The sequence below is a fragment of the Hemicordylus capensis genome, chromosome 14 (genome assembly GCF_027244095.1).
Source record: "Hemicordylus capensis ecotype Gifberg chromosome 14, rHemCap1.1.pri, whole genome shotgun sequence".
NCBI lineage: Eukaryota > Metazoa > Chordata > Lepidosauria > Squamata > Cordylidae > Hemicordylus > Hemicordylus capensis.
In genome coordinates this window covers 1,173,559-1,188,144 of record NC_069670.1, presented here as the reverse complement: position 1 = coordinate 1,188,144, position 14,586 = coordinate 1,173,559, and the positions used below count along the sequence as shown (strand labels likewise).

General features: G+C 46.8%; 1 protein-coding gene across 5 annotated transcripts; it reads left to right on the top strand.

Moving 5' to 3' along the window:
• The first annotated feature begins 752 nt into the window (after window positions 1-752).
• LOC128337690 (zinc finger protein 781-like) lies at window positions 753-14,226 on the top strand. Of its 5 annotated transcripts, none has more exons than XM_053278959.1 (3): window positions 753-1,061; window positions 10,385-10,523; window positions 11,608-14,226. In XM_053278959.1, the coding sequence occupies exon 3, from the start codon at window positions 11,842-11,844 to the stop codon at window positions 12,793-12,795; it is 954 nt and encodes a 317-aa protein (XP_053134934.1). In that variant the 5' UTR covers window positions 753-1,061; window positions 10,385-10,523; window positions 11,608-11,841; the 3' UTR covers window positions 12,796-14,226. The 5 variants fall into 5 exon arrangements, with proteins under 5 accessions (XP_053134934.1, XP_053134933.1, XP_053134932.1 ...); XM_053278958.1 differs by lacking the exon at window positions 10,385-10,523 and adding an exon at window positions 1,354-1,496; XM_053278957.1 differs by lacking the exon at window positions 10,385-10,523.
• Window positions 14,227-14,586: the final 360 nt, after the last annotated feature.

Sequence of the window (14,586 nt, the reverse complement as noted above, 5' to 3'; positions counted from 1 at the left end):
GCCATAGAGCCAGAATGTGGGGTGGTGGTGATCCACTCTCACAACCATGGAAGTGAAGCTGATTAGAAGCCGGTTCTCTGGCACAAATCAGTTCTTGTCTTTTTACGGCAGGGGTTCCCCGACAAGGTTCCCCAGAGGTGGTTGGACTAAAAGGCCCATCATCCCCTGCCCAGAATGCCCAAGTCCCATCATGACTGGAGTGCCTGTGTGTGTGTGTGTGTGTCACTATCAGGCGAGGTCTGGAGGGCCTTCAGGCAGGGCCCCCTCTGCCCCTAGGTTGGCCCCACTGACCCCCAGATCCCCCTGAGGCCGGGCTGTGCAGGAGGAGGGGTGCAGCAGCCCTTCCATCGGGGATCTGGCAGTTTCCTTCCCTCCCCTCAGCTTCCCTCCTCAGAGCAGACGGGAGGAGCCAGAGACCAGCTGCTTGCTTGCTTGCTTGGGGCCAGGAGTTCTGCCTTCGGCGGCTGCATCCATCACCCCCCCTTCCCCCTGGATCTCTCTCTCTCCTCCTCCTCCTCTTCCTGCTGCCGGCCGGGCTCTGAGCTCCCCAGGCTGCACCACCCTCCGCTTGTGCCCCCCCCCCGCCTTCCCTTATCATCACAGTCTCCCACCCGCAGCCCGGCTTCCTGAAGTCCTCGGAGTGCTGCTTCAGGAGTGGCCAGGAAGCGAGGAGCTGCTGCAGCAGCATTTCCTTTCCATGCCCAGCCTCTCAGCTTCCTGTGCAATGCATTGTGGGATAGCCCCCCCCCCAGGGATTTGGGGATGCTGACAATAGCCTGAAAGTGTTGCATGAGGAGCAGCTGAGGAGGAGGAAGCGGAAGCGAAGGCGTGGGTGGGGGCGTGGGTGAAGGGCTTGGAAAGGAGGCAGAGCTTGCAGGAGGCTGCAGAAGCCGACTGGGCCTAATAACGAGCAGGACTTTCCTGAGTTTTCGGGGGCATCATTGAGTCTGCAGCAGGGTGCAAGAGGACGGTGCTGCCTGAAGGATTGCACCTGTTCTTACACACACCCCGTGCTAGCCTGAAGGACTCTGGGCTGCTGCATGCTTTGGCTAAAGAGCAAGGTAAGGAGGAAAAGCAGCAGCAGCCCAGGGGAAGGGGGTGGAGGTGGTGGTCTCTCTCTCTCTCCCTCCCTCCCAGCCACCCAGCAGTCTTTTCTGCTGTCAGAAATGTCCCGGCATGGCTCTGAGGTGTGCAGCCAGCAGCATCCACCTGTCCAGGGCATGGAGGTGGTTGGGGAGAGGGAGAGAGAGGCCAGGAGGGTTTGCAAGAAGAGAGCCAGCATGGTGTAGTGGTTAGAGTGCTGGACTAAGAATAATATAATAAATCTATAATAACTCTTTACTCCAACCCCAGATTGGCCCCAAAGCTCTCAGCAACCAGTGAGTGTTGAGCTGGGGAAGAGGAAAGTTTCTCCTTGCCATTCCTATTGAACTTCTTTCCTTTCTACTCCTGTTTGCAAGGAGACCAAAGGGCCAGTTCAGAGGATACTTTTCAAGGTGTGTTGAGTATATCGGTAGGGTTTCCCCCCCCAATTCCCACTTCAGATGAAGAGCCCAATGTGGGTTGAGTATCTTCTTCCAACCACTTCTTTCGAATCCTACTGGACCTGGCTTGCTATCCCAGATGCAGGCCTATCCCTCTCCTCTCTCTCTATGGTTCCCAGGCTTGCTTTGTTGTATCTCCTGCTTCAAACAGGAGATCTATGCTCCTTCCCATAGATATAAGTCCCTAAAACAATAGAGTCATGCACAGTGATCAGCTGTGGAGATGCCATTCTTTTCCAAGGCAGAACTGAGAACTTTGGCTCTATCTTCTATGGAGACTTTACCTGTCTTCTAGCTTGAAGTACACACATTAAATGGGCATATTTGGAGATCTCAGGCTGCACCCCAGAGGTGTGTGATAGATATATTCTTGCATTTTGAAAGCATTCCTCCACAATCCAACCTTTTTTCTCTCTGTGTGACTCTAGCCTTTCTTTCCTCTGAGCTTTCTTGGTCCTCCATGCTTTTCAAAAGGAGAGTTTCCCTGCATTTTCTGGGGAAAGGATGCTATTTTGTGGGGTTTAAAAAAGAATTGTTTTGGTAGTCTGTATGAGTTATGGAACCTACCTGCAAAAACAAAATCAATGTTTCAGTCTTTTGAGGGTTGGTCTGGGAGTTTATGTCAGAGAGTGAGTGAGTGAGTCCCAAGCAGCTTGAGATAGATAGAGAGAAAATAGTGAGCTGGGGAAAAGGCCTTTGATAGGCAAGGATCCTCACAGTTTCCAAGCCCACAACCCCAGATTTCTGCTGGGAATGAAAAGATAGTTTTGAAACTGTAAGTGGGGTCCTGGAAGGTGGGGAAGAGGAGGCCAGGGGTGACCCCTGTGCCTGAAGGGACCTTTCTGGTGGTCTGGCTTCCCCCACCCCATCATTGTATTTGAATGGAAGATGACATGTGTGAGCCCTGCCAAATATTCCCCTTAGGGGTTGGGGCCCTTGCTCAGTAGAAGAGCACCTGCATGCTTGCATACTGAAGGATCTGAGATCCCTGTCTGGCATCTTCGAGAGAGGGCTGAGAGAGATTACTGCCTGCAGCCTTGGATAAGCCGCTGCCAGACTGTGAAGACAATACTGAGCTAGAGAGACCAATGTTCTGACTCAGTTGAAGGCAGCTTCCTATGTGCCTAAGGAGCACAGGCTGGCATAATGCTTTTTCTCCCGCCATTTTACTTCTTACAACAGTCCTGTGAGGTAGGTTAGGAGGAGACAAAGTGATGGGCCCAAGGGCATCCACTGAGCTTCATGACTGAGTGGGAAAGGATTTGAACTTGGGTCTCTCCCATCCCAGTCAACCCACTTCTCACTCTCCTTCTTTATCTTTGTAAAACTTTATTTCGGTCGTAGACCAGCAATACAACAATATTAAAATAATAATGATAATAACAATAATAAGATGATAATATAAAATCAGACTACATTTATACGCATTTGGCATATTATATAACAATATTTGGCCACGATATGAATAACATCCGGATTAGGATTAGTGAGCAAATAGTTTAAATAGAAATCCTTTCCACGACCCGGAAAATTTATCAAGAGTGGGGCAATTTGTTGGCGTCTTATGTCTCTGTAATATTCACAATGCAGTAAAACATGAGCAGTTGTTTCAACGTTACCAGATCCACAAGGGCATAATCTTGATGTGTATGGTATACCCTGGAATCTCCCATGGAGCACAGCTGTTGGGAGAGCATTTACACGGGCAAGTGTTAGAGCTCGTCTAAATTTTGGAATTAAAATGCTACTTAGATATGTAGCAGGCTTGAGCTCGGTGCACTGGCTACCTGTGTAGATGCTACTCGGTAACTTTGCATGATCCATCTGCAACTCCACGTCATGGATACGTTGCACAATTTCTCTTCTGGCCTGATCGAAACCTAATCTAATAAAATCATCATGAGAGAAACCATATAATAGAAGTTTCTCTGTAATTGCCAATTTCCAATTGGATTTAAAGGAGTCTTCCAGAATTAAATGCACTAAGCCGACTTTCATGAAAACCAATTTTAACCAGTAGAGTATGATAGATCTCCAATAGTGTGATTCAAATCTAACCAGACCCACCTCCCTTCTAATAACAGTATTTGGGACACAACATGGCAGCTGTAATATAGTTCTTATGAACTTAGTCTGCAGTGTTTCTAACGGAGCAAAATTACTAAATGGGCCCAATTGTGCACCATACATTATCTGAGGATACACTTTGGCCAATAGTAATTTTATTGCAACAGGGATGTACAGAGCTCCCTGTGAAAAATAAAATGATTTGATCAGATTGATTGATAATTGGGTGCTCTGAATAATATGTTTTTGATGCGCAATACGGGAACCAGATGAGTGGAATACAACACCTAAGTATTTATAAGATTGAACTTGTTCAATTGTGTTCCCATTCATGTGCCAGGTATATCTCTTTGGCCGTTTAGCAAACACCAAAACTTTTGTCTTTTGGTGGTTTACCTCTATCATCTCTCTGTTACAAAATGAACTTAATTGTGCTAGTGCTCGACGTAGTCCTATGGGCGTCTGGGATAAAAGGATCATATCGTCTGCATACAGCAGGACTGCAATGTGTTTCTGTGCCAGTTTTGGAGGGTGCATAGACATGTCAGATAAACAGCTCACCACTGAGTTGATATAGATGTTAAATAAAGTAGGTGCCAAAATACAACCCTGCTTTACCCCTTTACTAGTTGGAACATCTGACGTTAAATAACCATACTGGTTGCAGCGGACCCGCAATCGAGACTTCTCATATAGTTTATAAATTAATAATAGTAATCTCTTATCAATTTCCAAATCTATTAGTTTTTGCCAGAGCCTGTCTCTTGATATGGAATCAAATGCCGATTTCAGATCTATAAATGCAGTATAAAGTGCAGCACCCGACTTAGCTGTATATTTTTCAACAAGATAATGGAGGGTCAGGGCATGTTCTGTAGTAGATCGACCTGTTCGAAAGCCAGCCTGTTCAACTGCAAGAATGTTCTTTTCCTCAATCCAGTCCACCAGCTTAATTGCTAAGTGTTTAGCATAAATTTTACTAATCACACTCAGGAAGCTTATAGGCCTATAATTTGCAGGATCACTCCGTTTACCTTTTTTGTATATTGGGACTATTATCGCCACTCCCCATTGTGGTGGAATTTTTGCCGTATTATCAATAAACGTGAACAGTGAGGCTAAAACTGGAACCCACCAGTCTAGGTTAGACAGAATCACCTCTATAGTAATATAATCGGTTCCAGGGGCTCTGCCTTTTAAAAATTGTCTTACAAGACCTTCTACTTCCGAGCAGGAGACCGAGTCCCATCTTGGGGGGTCAGTTATATATGCCTCAACATTCACCGTTATGGCGTCATTTCGTCTATACATTTCGTGAAAATGATTTTCCCATTTATCAGCTGGAATTATACAATCAGGTAAAGTGGGGGCTCTTCCTAATGAAGGTGCTACCAAGCGCCAAAAGGTGCTTTGATTTTTCAGTTTGGCCGCTTCTATTAACTCCTCCCCTCTCTGTATCATCCATTGAGATTTCTTTTGCTTTAATAGTCTCTTATATTGCCTCCTCATTATTAGTAAACCCTGTACATTGAAGTTAGTTATATCATCTGTGTATCTATCAAATGCCTTTATTAATGAACCTTTCGCCTCTTGGCAGTCTCTATCAAACCAGGGACGAGAAAGAACTTTCCGTCCAGTTTTTGGCCTAGTGTTAATGAGCATTGGGTGTATTAAGGTTAAGAGGCTATCATAGTGTTCTAGCAGGCAGATACCATCGGGGCGGATGTCCCTTGAATAACATTCCGTAATCCTTCCGTAAGGATTTGAACTTGGGTCTCTCCCATCCCAGTCAACCCGCTTCTCACTCACCTTCTTTATCTATTAATTGATCTTATGTTTCTATATAAACTGCTTTAAGAACTTTTAGAGTTCTCTAATCCTAGGTATAATTAGCGAACACAATTTGAAGCCACCTGCTTTACTTGAAAGCACCTTCAGCCCATATCCCAAGTCATTAGAGCTGGAGTGAAATTCCCTAGATGCACCCAGAGAAGCTCCGACATGCTCATCTGACTTTTTGCTGTGAATCCCCTTGATCAGTTCATTGGGGAATACACACACACCTTTGCCCTGGAGGAAACGAGGTCTCTGTTGGTTGCTTTTCAGCTGTTATCTAGAAAAAAGACTAAGCTTGGAAGAGTGTTGAATGAAACCCCCACCAAAACTTAGGAAATAAAGGGGGCTGCTTCCATCTTTAGTGTGCAAGAGGAGCTAATAATAACAAAAAAATTAATAATAATAGCCATCCCTTAGTGTTTTCTGGTGTGGGAGAGGGAGGCATGGAGAGAAGGAGCCATGGTGTCTGGTCATACTAATGGACCCTGCGGCTTCCCAAGTAAAATGGAAATCATTCTCCATCACCGACAGGAGCTTGGAAGTAGGTCCAGTAGAAATCCCTTGAACAGCTGTAGATCAAGCTGATCAATGGCTCTTGGGCCTTTAATAACTATTTCTATCCCATTTTTCTTGGGGCGAGGACAGACATAAGCAGGCTATGTAGTGCCTTACAAAGAAAAATCTTGCCAAGCAGTTCACACAGAAAAAGTAGAGCAGAAGCTTGATAGATTCCGTTCCAAGGGGACATTTGAAAAAACTCCCCCTGCTTTTAGTGTCTGCAGGCCAGGCCACTTGGAAATGCAAGTTCTGACTGGCTTAGATCATGGTGGCTTTGAATAAGATCCATTTCACCCTCCAGCCGGCTTCGCCCTTCAGCTCTCTTTTCAACACTCCCCTCATTTTTGAGCCTTTTTCTCTTCTGAAGCCCAAAGTGGCCATATTGCACTTCCTAGGCAAGTCTCCGCTTGCATATAGGATGACCTGGATAGCTCTCTGGTCCCTGGTCCCCATCTGCGCCATGACCCTGACATCTCATAAGAGGTGCTGAGTGCCACTCAGGGTTAAGTCCGCGGTCATCTTCTCCCTATTTGGTTCCATGACCAGCTGTTCTAAGGCACAGTCATTTAGTGCACAGTTTCTCAACCACCGGTCCCTGGACCGCTGCCGGTCCCCGAAGGGTTGAGTGCCGGTCCCTGACTGAGAGTCAACCTCCCCCCCAACAATAACTGCAATCAAGGCACTCACTTCCTCAGTTTTGCACATGGCATGGAAGAGGGAGAGGAGGAGTATCATGGAGGCGCGGGACCCTGCTTCCGCCTTGCCTCCACGTGCTGCTGAGATCTTCCTACAGCTATCTTTATCTTTACAACTTCAAACTATATGCAGCACAGGGGCATCGAGGAAAAGGTATGGCAGTGGGTGCCACTTGAAGGGCTGCTGGTTCTTGCATGCTCATTATTTGCAGCCAAAGGTTGATTGATTGAAACCCAGCTGCCTGTTGCAGCCGAGGCGCCTTAAGAGGAAACCCTGTTTCCCTCTTGCATCGGTGGGGTGTTGTGGTCCCTCGGCCCCTGTAATCACCTGGTTTGCGGTCCCCTTTGTGACCTTGCCAGGGGGTGGAACCTCTGGCTGGGATCATGCCGTGGTGAGGGCTAAGCGGTGGAGGGAGGGAGGAGGGCCACCTTGGCTCGGGCTTTACAGAAAGGGAGTGCAAGTGGACCTTCCTCAGGGTGGGGGAGCAAGCACACGTACCAAGGAGGGCTAAGTTGCGGAGGGAGGTGGCATGGTGCGGGGGAGAGGCAAGAGACCATTTTGTGCATTCATGCAAAAGGGTCATTGGATGAATGGCACTGGAATGAAGTGATCCTGGGGATTTGATGCCCAGCGCGGTTCGTGTCCAATCCCAACCGATTTATAACCAGCTGCCTGTTGCGGCCAAGGCACTTTGAGAGGGAACGCCATTTCCCTCTTGCATTGGTGGGGCGTTGTGGTCCCTCGGCCCCCTATAACCCTCTGGTCTGTACTGCTGGTGGAAGACGGCAGTCCCCTTTATGACCTCACCGGGCGGGGGGGGATACAACCTCTGGCCGGGATCATGCTGCGGTGAGGGCTAAGTGGCGGAGGGAAGGAGGAGGGCTGCCTTGGCTTGCCTTGCAGCGATGCACGGGCAGCATGTGGGACCACATGAGCTGCGTAGCCCCAAAGGCAGGCTGGTGTGATTGGCGCATGCAGGGGAGTTGGGAGGGGGCACAGAAGCATGTGCTGTGAGAGAAAATGGGGGAACACCTGCTACACTCTGGTGCGCAAGCACAGCAGCAGCAGCTCTTGGACCCAGGTGACCTTCCGAGCATGGTCCTGTGCACCATTGCCTCACCCACCCTGAACAGTGCCTCGTCTCCCCAGCGAGGAAGACGATCCATCCACCACTACAATGCCCCGCGCCCCCCACCATCTCAGAATTGCCCCCTTCCCTTTAACACCAGGTCCCCACTGCTCTTCACATTTTCTTTCACCATTAAAAAAAACCCCATTCCCAGCACCTGCCATGTAACCGTTTTTAAGGAGTTTTGGAGGAGCTACGTGGGTTTCATTAGGTCCGCCTCACAAAGTGCACAATTAAGAGCAGGATCCAGATCAAGCCAGGTGATCATGACCAAGCAGCATTGACACAAATGAGAGATGACTAAATTAATTTCAGTGGGTGATCTTGACTAACGTGGTCTGGATCCGGCCCTGCGACTACACAACTCCAGCTAAAACTCCACCTCCATCAAGAGAGGGTTAAACTGTAGACTTCGGGCTCTACTGACAACTTGCCCAGCTCTCCTCTCCTCACCTCCTTTTTGCTTTGCTTGACATCCAGCCTGATGAAGAGTTTGGGGGAATTCAAAAGCTTGCTTGTATGTTGGTTTCATAGTTTTTGAATTTTTCTAATGGCCCAACATCCCCTCTCAATTGAGTAATCACAAGCACCCCCACCCCGCACATACTGGAGACATATTTGTTCACCCAGGCTTTTAGATTCGGGTTCTCAACCTTGGGTCCCCAGATGGTGGTGGACTTCAACTCCCATAATCTCCAGCCATAATGGCCAAATGCCATTGTGGTTGGGGGTTATGGGAGTTTAAGTCCACCAGCATCTGGAGACCCAAGGTTGAGAACCCCTAATATTCCATGTTTGCAAAAGATTCCAAATTTAATTATTTTAATGCTTATATTATTTTAATTGTAAACTGCCCAGAGATACAAGATTTGGGCAATATAGAAGTCTGATAGATAGATAGATAGATAGATAGATAGATAGATAGATAGATAGATAAACTTAAACTTGAAACCCCTTTACTAACTGCTGGTCTGGGAAACTGCGCATGAAGAATGTAGCGGTCCTTGAAACTCTGCACGAGGAATTTAGCGGTCCTTGACTCCAAAAAGGTTGAGAAACACTGATTTAGTGTATCTAGAAATTGGGCCTCTTTGACCCAGATGGGAATTTGCCCACTCCAAGAGAGGGTGGTTCAAGACACCCATTTTCACAACTCTGTCTCTCCTGGATGCCTCCCTGATTTCCTCCTTCAGAATGTTGTCTAAGAGGGTTTAAAGCTGGTTCTATTTGCGTCTGCAAAGGAGGGTGGTTGGGAAAGGGTCTGATGGAGGAGAGGCCAAACTGGCCAGGTCTGATCCTTGGGCCTTTAATAACTATTTCTATCCCATTTTTCTTGGGGCGAGGACAGACATAAGCAGGCATCAGAAGCTTGAGTTCAATGCAATTGGGGTACAGAGAACAGACGAGAAACTGGGGGGCGCTGATGGCACATGTGGGAGAGAACTGATGGGAGGGTCCAGCTCTCTGGCCAATTCTGTCTCCAGTCCCAATGGATATCTCCGCAGATCACTTGGATGGTTCTTGAGGGGCAGGGTCTTCCCACTTCTCACTGGGGTGTCATCTGTGAAACCTCTTGCCCAGCTTTGGTGTTCTGGCCTATCTAGAGTTGTCAGGTGTCCATCAAGTTGTCCTCTGGTGTTCAGCAGGGTTAACTCTTGCACCCCACTGTTTGGGACAGACCCGGAGAGCAGGAGAGCGGCTAGTGTCATGTGAAGTGTTCTTTGTCCTTGGTAGATCAGCAACAAAAAGCCCATATCTCTGTCCTGGCCTTTAGGGCTAGCCTCATTGATGTTGATGGGAGGAGGGAGGGAGGAGCACTCTTCCTTCTAATACAAACAAGAGCTGCCCAAAGGCCTGGAAGATGCAACAATTAGCACCATAACAAGCGTGAATTACTTCCTGCTAATTTCCCAGTATGTCTGGGAAACATCTAGCCGGGAACAAGCTGGCACTTTGCTTGAATCTAAAACATGAGCACAGTTGCTAGAAGCGTTGTAGAGAGGAGGAGGCTTTAACACCTGCTTCCCAGAGACAGTGGCTGCCCAGTGGTGAGAGCCTGTGTGGTTGGTGTCTGCTGTTGTCAGCTTGCCAGCCTGTGTGCCCCCTAGAGTGTGGGGCTGTGGCTGCACTGCAGGTTTGTCTGTGCGGGATCGGGGCCAGAGGGGGTGAGTCAGCAGTTCCTGAGGGTCAGCTGCTCAGATTAGCTGTCTTTCTGGGCTTATAAAAGGACGGCTGGCCTGTGGCGTTGGGCCTGCCACCGGTGGGGTCACACCGAACGGGGAACACTGAAGGGGGTAGCCCCTTTGTGAGAGCCCCTTCGGGGAGCGACCAGGGCCAGGGCCTGATGAGATTTGTTTGTCTTCTGTAGTATTCAGATCCTGGGTGTTCCAGATGTGTCTTGTTTTGTCTGGGGATGGGGAGACAGGGGTTGTGTCCACTGACTGTGGGGTGGCTATGATGGGGTGGTGGGGAAGAGAGGAAGTAAATTTGGCAGGTCAGCACATCGTTACAGGGGAAGGGAAGTCAGAAATCTATGAGCTGTTTTCCCTTCCAGCTGCCCTGCCAGCTCTTTGACCTTGGGGAGCAGTGTGGACTTCCCACAGACCCTTACCTTGCTCCTATGTAGTGCCAGGTCTGTCCAGAATAAGTCGGAAACCATCCATGATCTGATTCTGGATGAAGGGGAAGCCCTGGTATGTATTACAGAGACTTGTTTGGGGGAGGCTGGTGGCCCAATCTGGTCCCAGCTTCTCCCTCGAGGGTATTCTGTTGAGGAGCAGGTGCGGGGACATGGGCGGGGAGGTGGAGTGGCTGGGATCTATAAGAATAACCACTCCCTGACCAGGATCCCTGTGGAAGTGCCTGACCATACTGAATGTGTCTACCTAAGTTTGGGGACCAGGGATAGACTGGGACTTCTCTTGGTGTACCGATCGCCCCCATGCCCAATGGAGTTCCTCACTGAGCTGACGGACTTGGTCTCAGGTGTCTCCCAGGGTTGTGGTCCTGGGGGACTTCAATGTCCACTTTGGGACCAATTTTTCTGGAGCGGCTCAGGAGTTCATAGTGGCCATGATGACTATGGGCCTATCCCAAAGGGTCTTGGGACCAACGCAAATTGCAGGTCACTTCCTGCTGAAATAAGAGCCTCCCTATCTCTTAAAACTTTTTAAAGGGCAGTCAAGATGCATTTGTTCACCTAGGCTTTTAATTAGATATTGTTTTAATTGTTCTAATAGTTTTGACTTTTTAAGTTTAAATTGTTGAAATGTGTCAATCTTTATTGGGTTTTTTTATTGTTTTGTAAAGCGGCCAGAGAACTTGTGTTTTGGGCGGTATAAAAATATTTACTTTTTTTATTATTATTATTCGATCATTAGATAAATAAATAAAGCCAGCCAGTGAAGGTCCTGGTTCTGTAATCTTCAAGGTCACTGAGGCAAGTTGCTCAGCTTCCAAAATATTAGCTTGTTCAAACATCAAGATTCTTGGTTGTTGCCCATAGTCCTTTGGTGGGGGCAACTTATAAGAGAATACAAAATACAAGTATCAACTGGATATTAATAACAATATTTTATAAGGCATTGCTAAGGAAATGAATAGATTAACAGGTTTAGCTCAGTAGTTTCAGGAATCAGTTCAGAGCCCATTTTGTTTCTCAAGGAGAAGAGACAGGTGCAGACAGGATCTGGGCCATTGGCTCATGACAATAGGGTCTCCTTCAGTTTCCTTTTCTATCCCAGGCTCTAACTAGTTTTCTCTTTCGGGGTACTGCAGGTAAATGTTGGGAGAGGAAGAATGATAGAAACCCAATGGATGGAGCAGCTAGATGGGGGAAAAGGAAACAAGAGAAACTAAAAACTGGAGGAAACTGGGAGAACAGGAATGAATCCAACGCTTTTCAGCATGTAATCTAGCAAATAACACAGCAAGCAGGAGAAAGAAACCTGTGTCCTCCGTGTAGGAAAAGCTTCTCTACTGAACCCAGCTTTCAATCTTAGAAGGAAATGAATGCAAGGAAGAACCCACATAAATGCCTGGAATGTGGAAAGAGCTTCAGCACAAGTGGATATCTTCTTATACACCATAGAACCCACACTGGGGAGAAATCATATAAATGCCTGGAGTGTTGAAAGAGCTTCAGCACAAGAGGAGCTCTTACTGTACACCACAGAACACACACTGGGGAGAAACCACATAAATTCCCGGAGTGTGGAAAAAGCTTCATCAAGAGTGGAGATCTTACTGTACACCACAGAACCCACACTGGAGAGAAACCACATAAATGCCTGGAGTGTGGAAAGAGCTTCAGCACAAGAGGAGCTCTTACTGTACACCACAGAGCCTACACTGGGGAGAAACCACATAAATGCCTGGAGTATGGAAAGAGCTTCAGCCGGAGAGCACATCTTATTATACACCATAGAACCCACACTGGGGAGAAACCACATAAATGCCCGGAGTGTGGAAAGAGCTTCAGCAAGAGTGGAGATCTTACTGTACACCACAGAACCCACACTGGAGAGAAACCACATAAATGCCTGGAGTGTGGAAAGAGCTTCAGCACAAGTTCATATCTTATTGTACACCACAGAACCTACACTGGAGAGAAACCACATAAATGCCTGGAGTGTGGAAAGAGCTTCAGCACAAGAGGAGCTCTTACTGTACACCACAGAGCCCACACTGGGTAGAAACCACATAAATGCCCGGAGTGTGGTAAGAGCTTCAGCACGAGTGGAGATCTTACTGTACACCACAGAACCCACACTGGAGAGAAACCACATAAATGCCTGGAGTGTGGAAAGAACTTCAGCACAAGTAGAATACTTACTATACACCACAGAACCCACACTGGAGAAAAACCACATAAATGCTTGGACTGTGGAAAGGGCTTCAGCCAGAGAGCACATCTTACTGTACATTGTAGAACACACCCTGGGTATAAAACACATAAATGCCTGAAGTGTGGAAAGAGCTTCAGCACGAGGCCACAACTTACTGTACACCATAGAACCCACACTGGGTAGAAACCACATAAACCTCAGAAGCATGGTGGAACAGTGAGAACCAGTGAGACACTGTTATCCCTGGATATAAATTCTATAGAAAAGGCAGGGAGGGGTGCCTTGGAGGGGGTGTAGCACTGTATGTTAAAGAAGGGATAGAATCTAACAAGCTAGAAAACCTAGTTGGGCTGGAGTCCTCCACAGAAACCCATACAAGTCTGAAAAGGAACGTGCTACCTGGGACGTGCTATTGCCCTCTGGATCAAAACGCTGACAGCGACTGGGAGTTGCAGGAGGAAATGAGGGAGGCATCAAGGAGAGGCAGGGCTGTAATAATGGGTGACTTCAATTACCCACACATAGGCTGGGTAAATTCAGTCAGGTAATGACAAAGAGGTCAAATCAGATACGCTGAATAACTGTGCCGTAGAAGAGTTGGTCTTGGAACCAACCAGAGAGAAGGTGACCTTGGACTTAATCCTGAGTGGCAGTGGCACCCAGGACCTGGTGTGTGATGTCAGTATCATCAACCCTTTTTAGGGAACAGTGACCATAGTGTGATCAAATTCAGCATACATGTGGGGAGAGAATCACCAAGGAAGTCTAACACAGACATTTTGAATTTCAGAAGAGAAAACTTCTCCAAAATGAGTATGGTGAAAAGAAAGCGGAAAGGGAAAATCAGGAGAGTCACTTGGCTACAGAGTGTATGGAGTTTACTCAAAATCACAGTACTAGAAGCCCAGTTAGATTGTATACCCCAAAGGAGGAAAGGTACCGCTATGTCCAGGAGGATGCCAGCATGGCTAACATTCGACAACAATGTGCAAAAACATGTATGAAAATGTACTACATTATCATTAATGGATTCTGAATACAGAATCTGGATCCCCTGTGTACCAAACACAGATCAAGTGCTATTTAGCCATCCAGAGCATAGGCTAGAAGTTCAAACTCTCCAGCTCACAAGGAAGCCATAAAAGGGAAGAAGACTTTCTTCTGAAATTGGAAGGCCTGTCCAAATGAAGAGAACAGAAAGGAACACAAACTCTGACCAAAGAAATGCAAGGTGACAATAAGGGAGGCAAAAAGAGAGTTTGAGGAACATTTAGCTAAAAATCTGTTTGGCCTGGCCTTCCAGGGTTTTGAATTAGTTTTAATTGTTTTAATGCTGTAACCTGGTTTTCAGGGTTTTTTAATTGTTCTGATGGTTTAATTGTTTTTTTAATGATGTTTTAAATTGTTAATTGATGTCTTACATTGTTTATAGTTCTGTTTTAACTGTTATTGGTTTTAATGGTCTTGTTTTAATTGTAAACTGCCCTGATCCACTTTGGAAGGGCAGTATAAAAATCGAACAAATAAATAAACTATTAGAAAAAATGAACTACGGTCCTAATTTTCTCTCATGGATTCAAAGCATTTACCAAAAACAATCAGCAAAGATAATAGTGAATGGGACAATATCCAAAAAATGTACCATCACAAAGGGCACTAGACAAAGGTGTCCCCCTTCACCATTGCTGTTTATCCTAGCTCTTGAGCCATTGGTGATGAAGATACAGCAGGAACTAAAGGTCTCTGGAATTAAAATGGCGGATCAAGAACATAAAATAAAATTGTATGCAGATGATGTAATCCTTACAATTACTCAACCAAAGCACTCTTTGGACTCTGTAATGGAGCATATCAATCATTATGGCATGGTTTCAGGATATAAGATTAATACAAACAAAATGCAGATCCT

What these genes read in the sequence shown, in the direction of transcription:
- LOC128337690 (XM_053278957.1), top strand. Translation starts at nt 11,842, where the DNA reads ATGCAAGGAAGAACCCACATAAATGCCTGGAATGTGGAAAGAGCTTCA.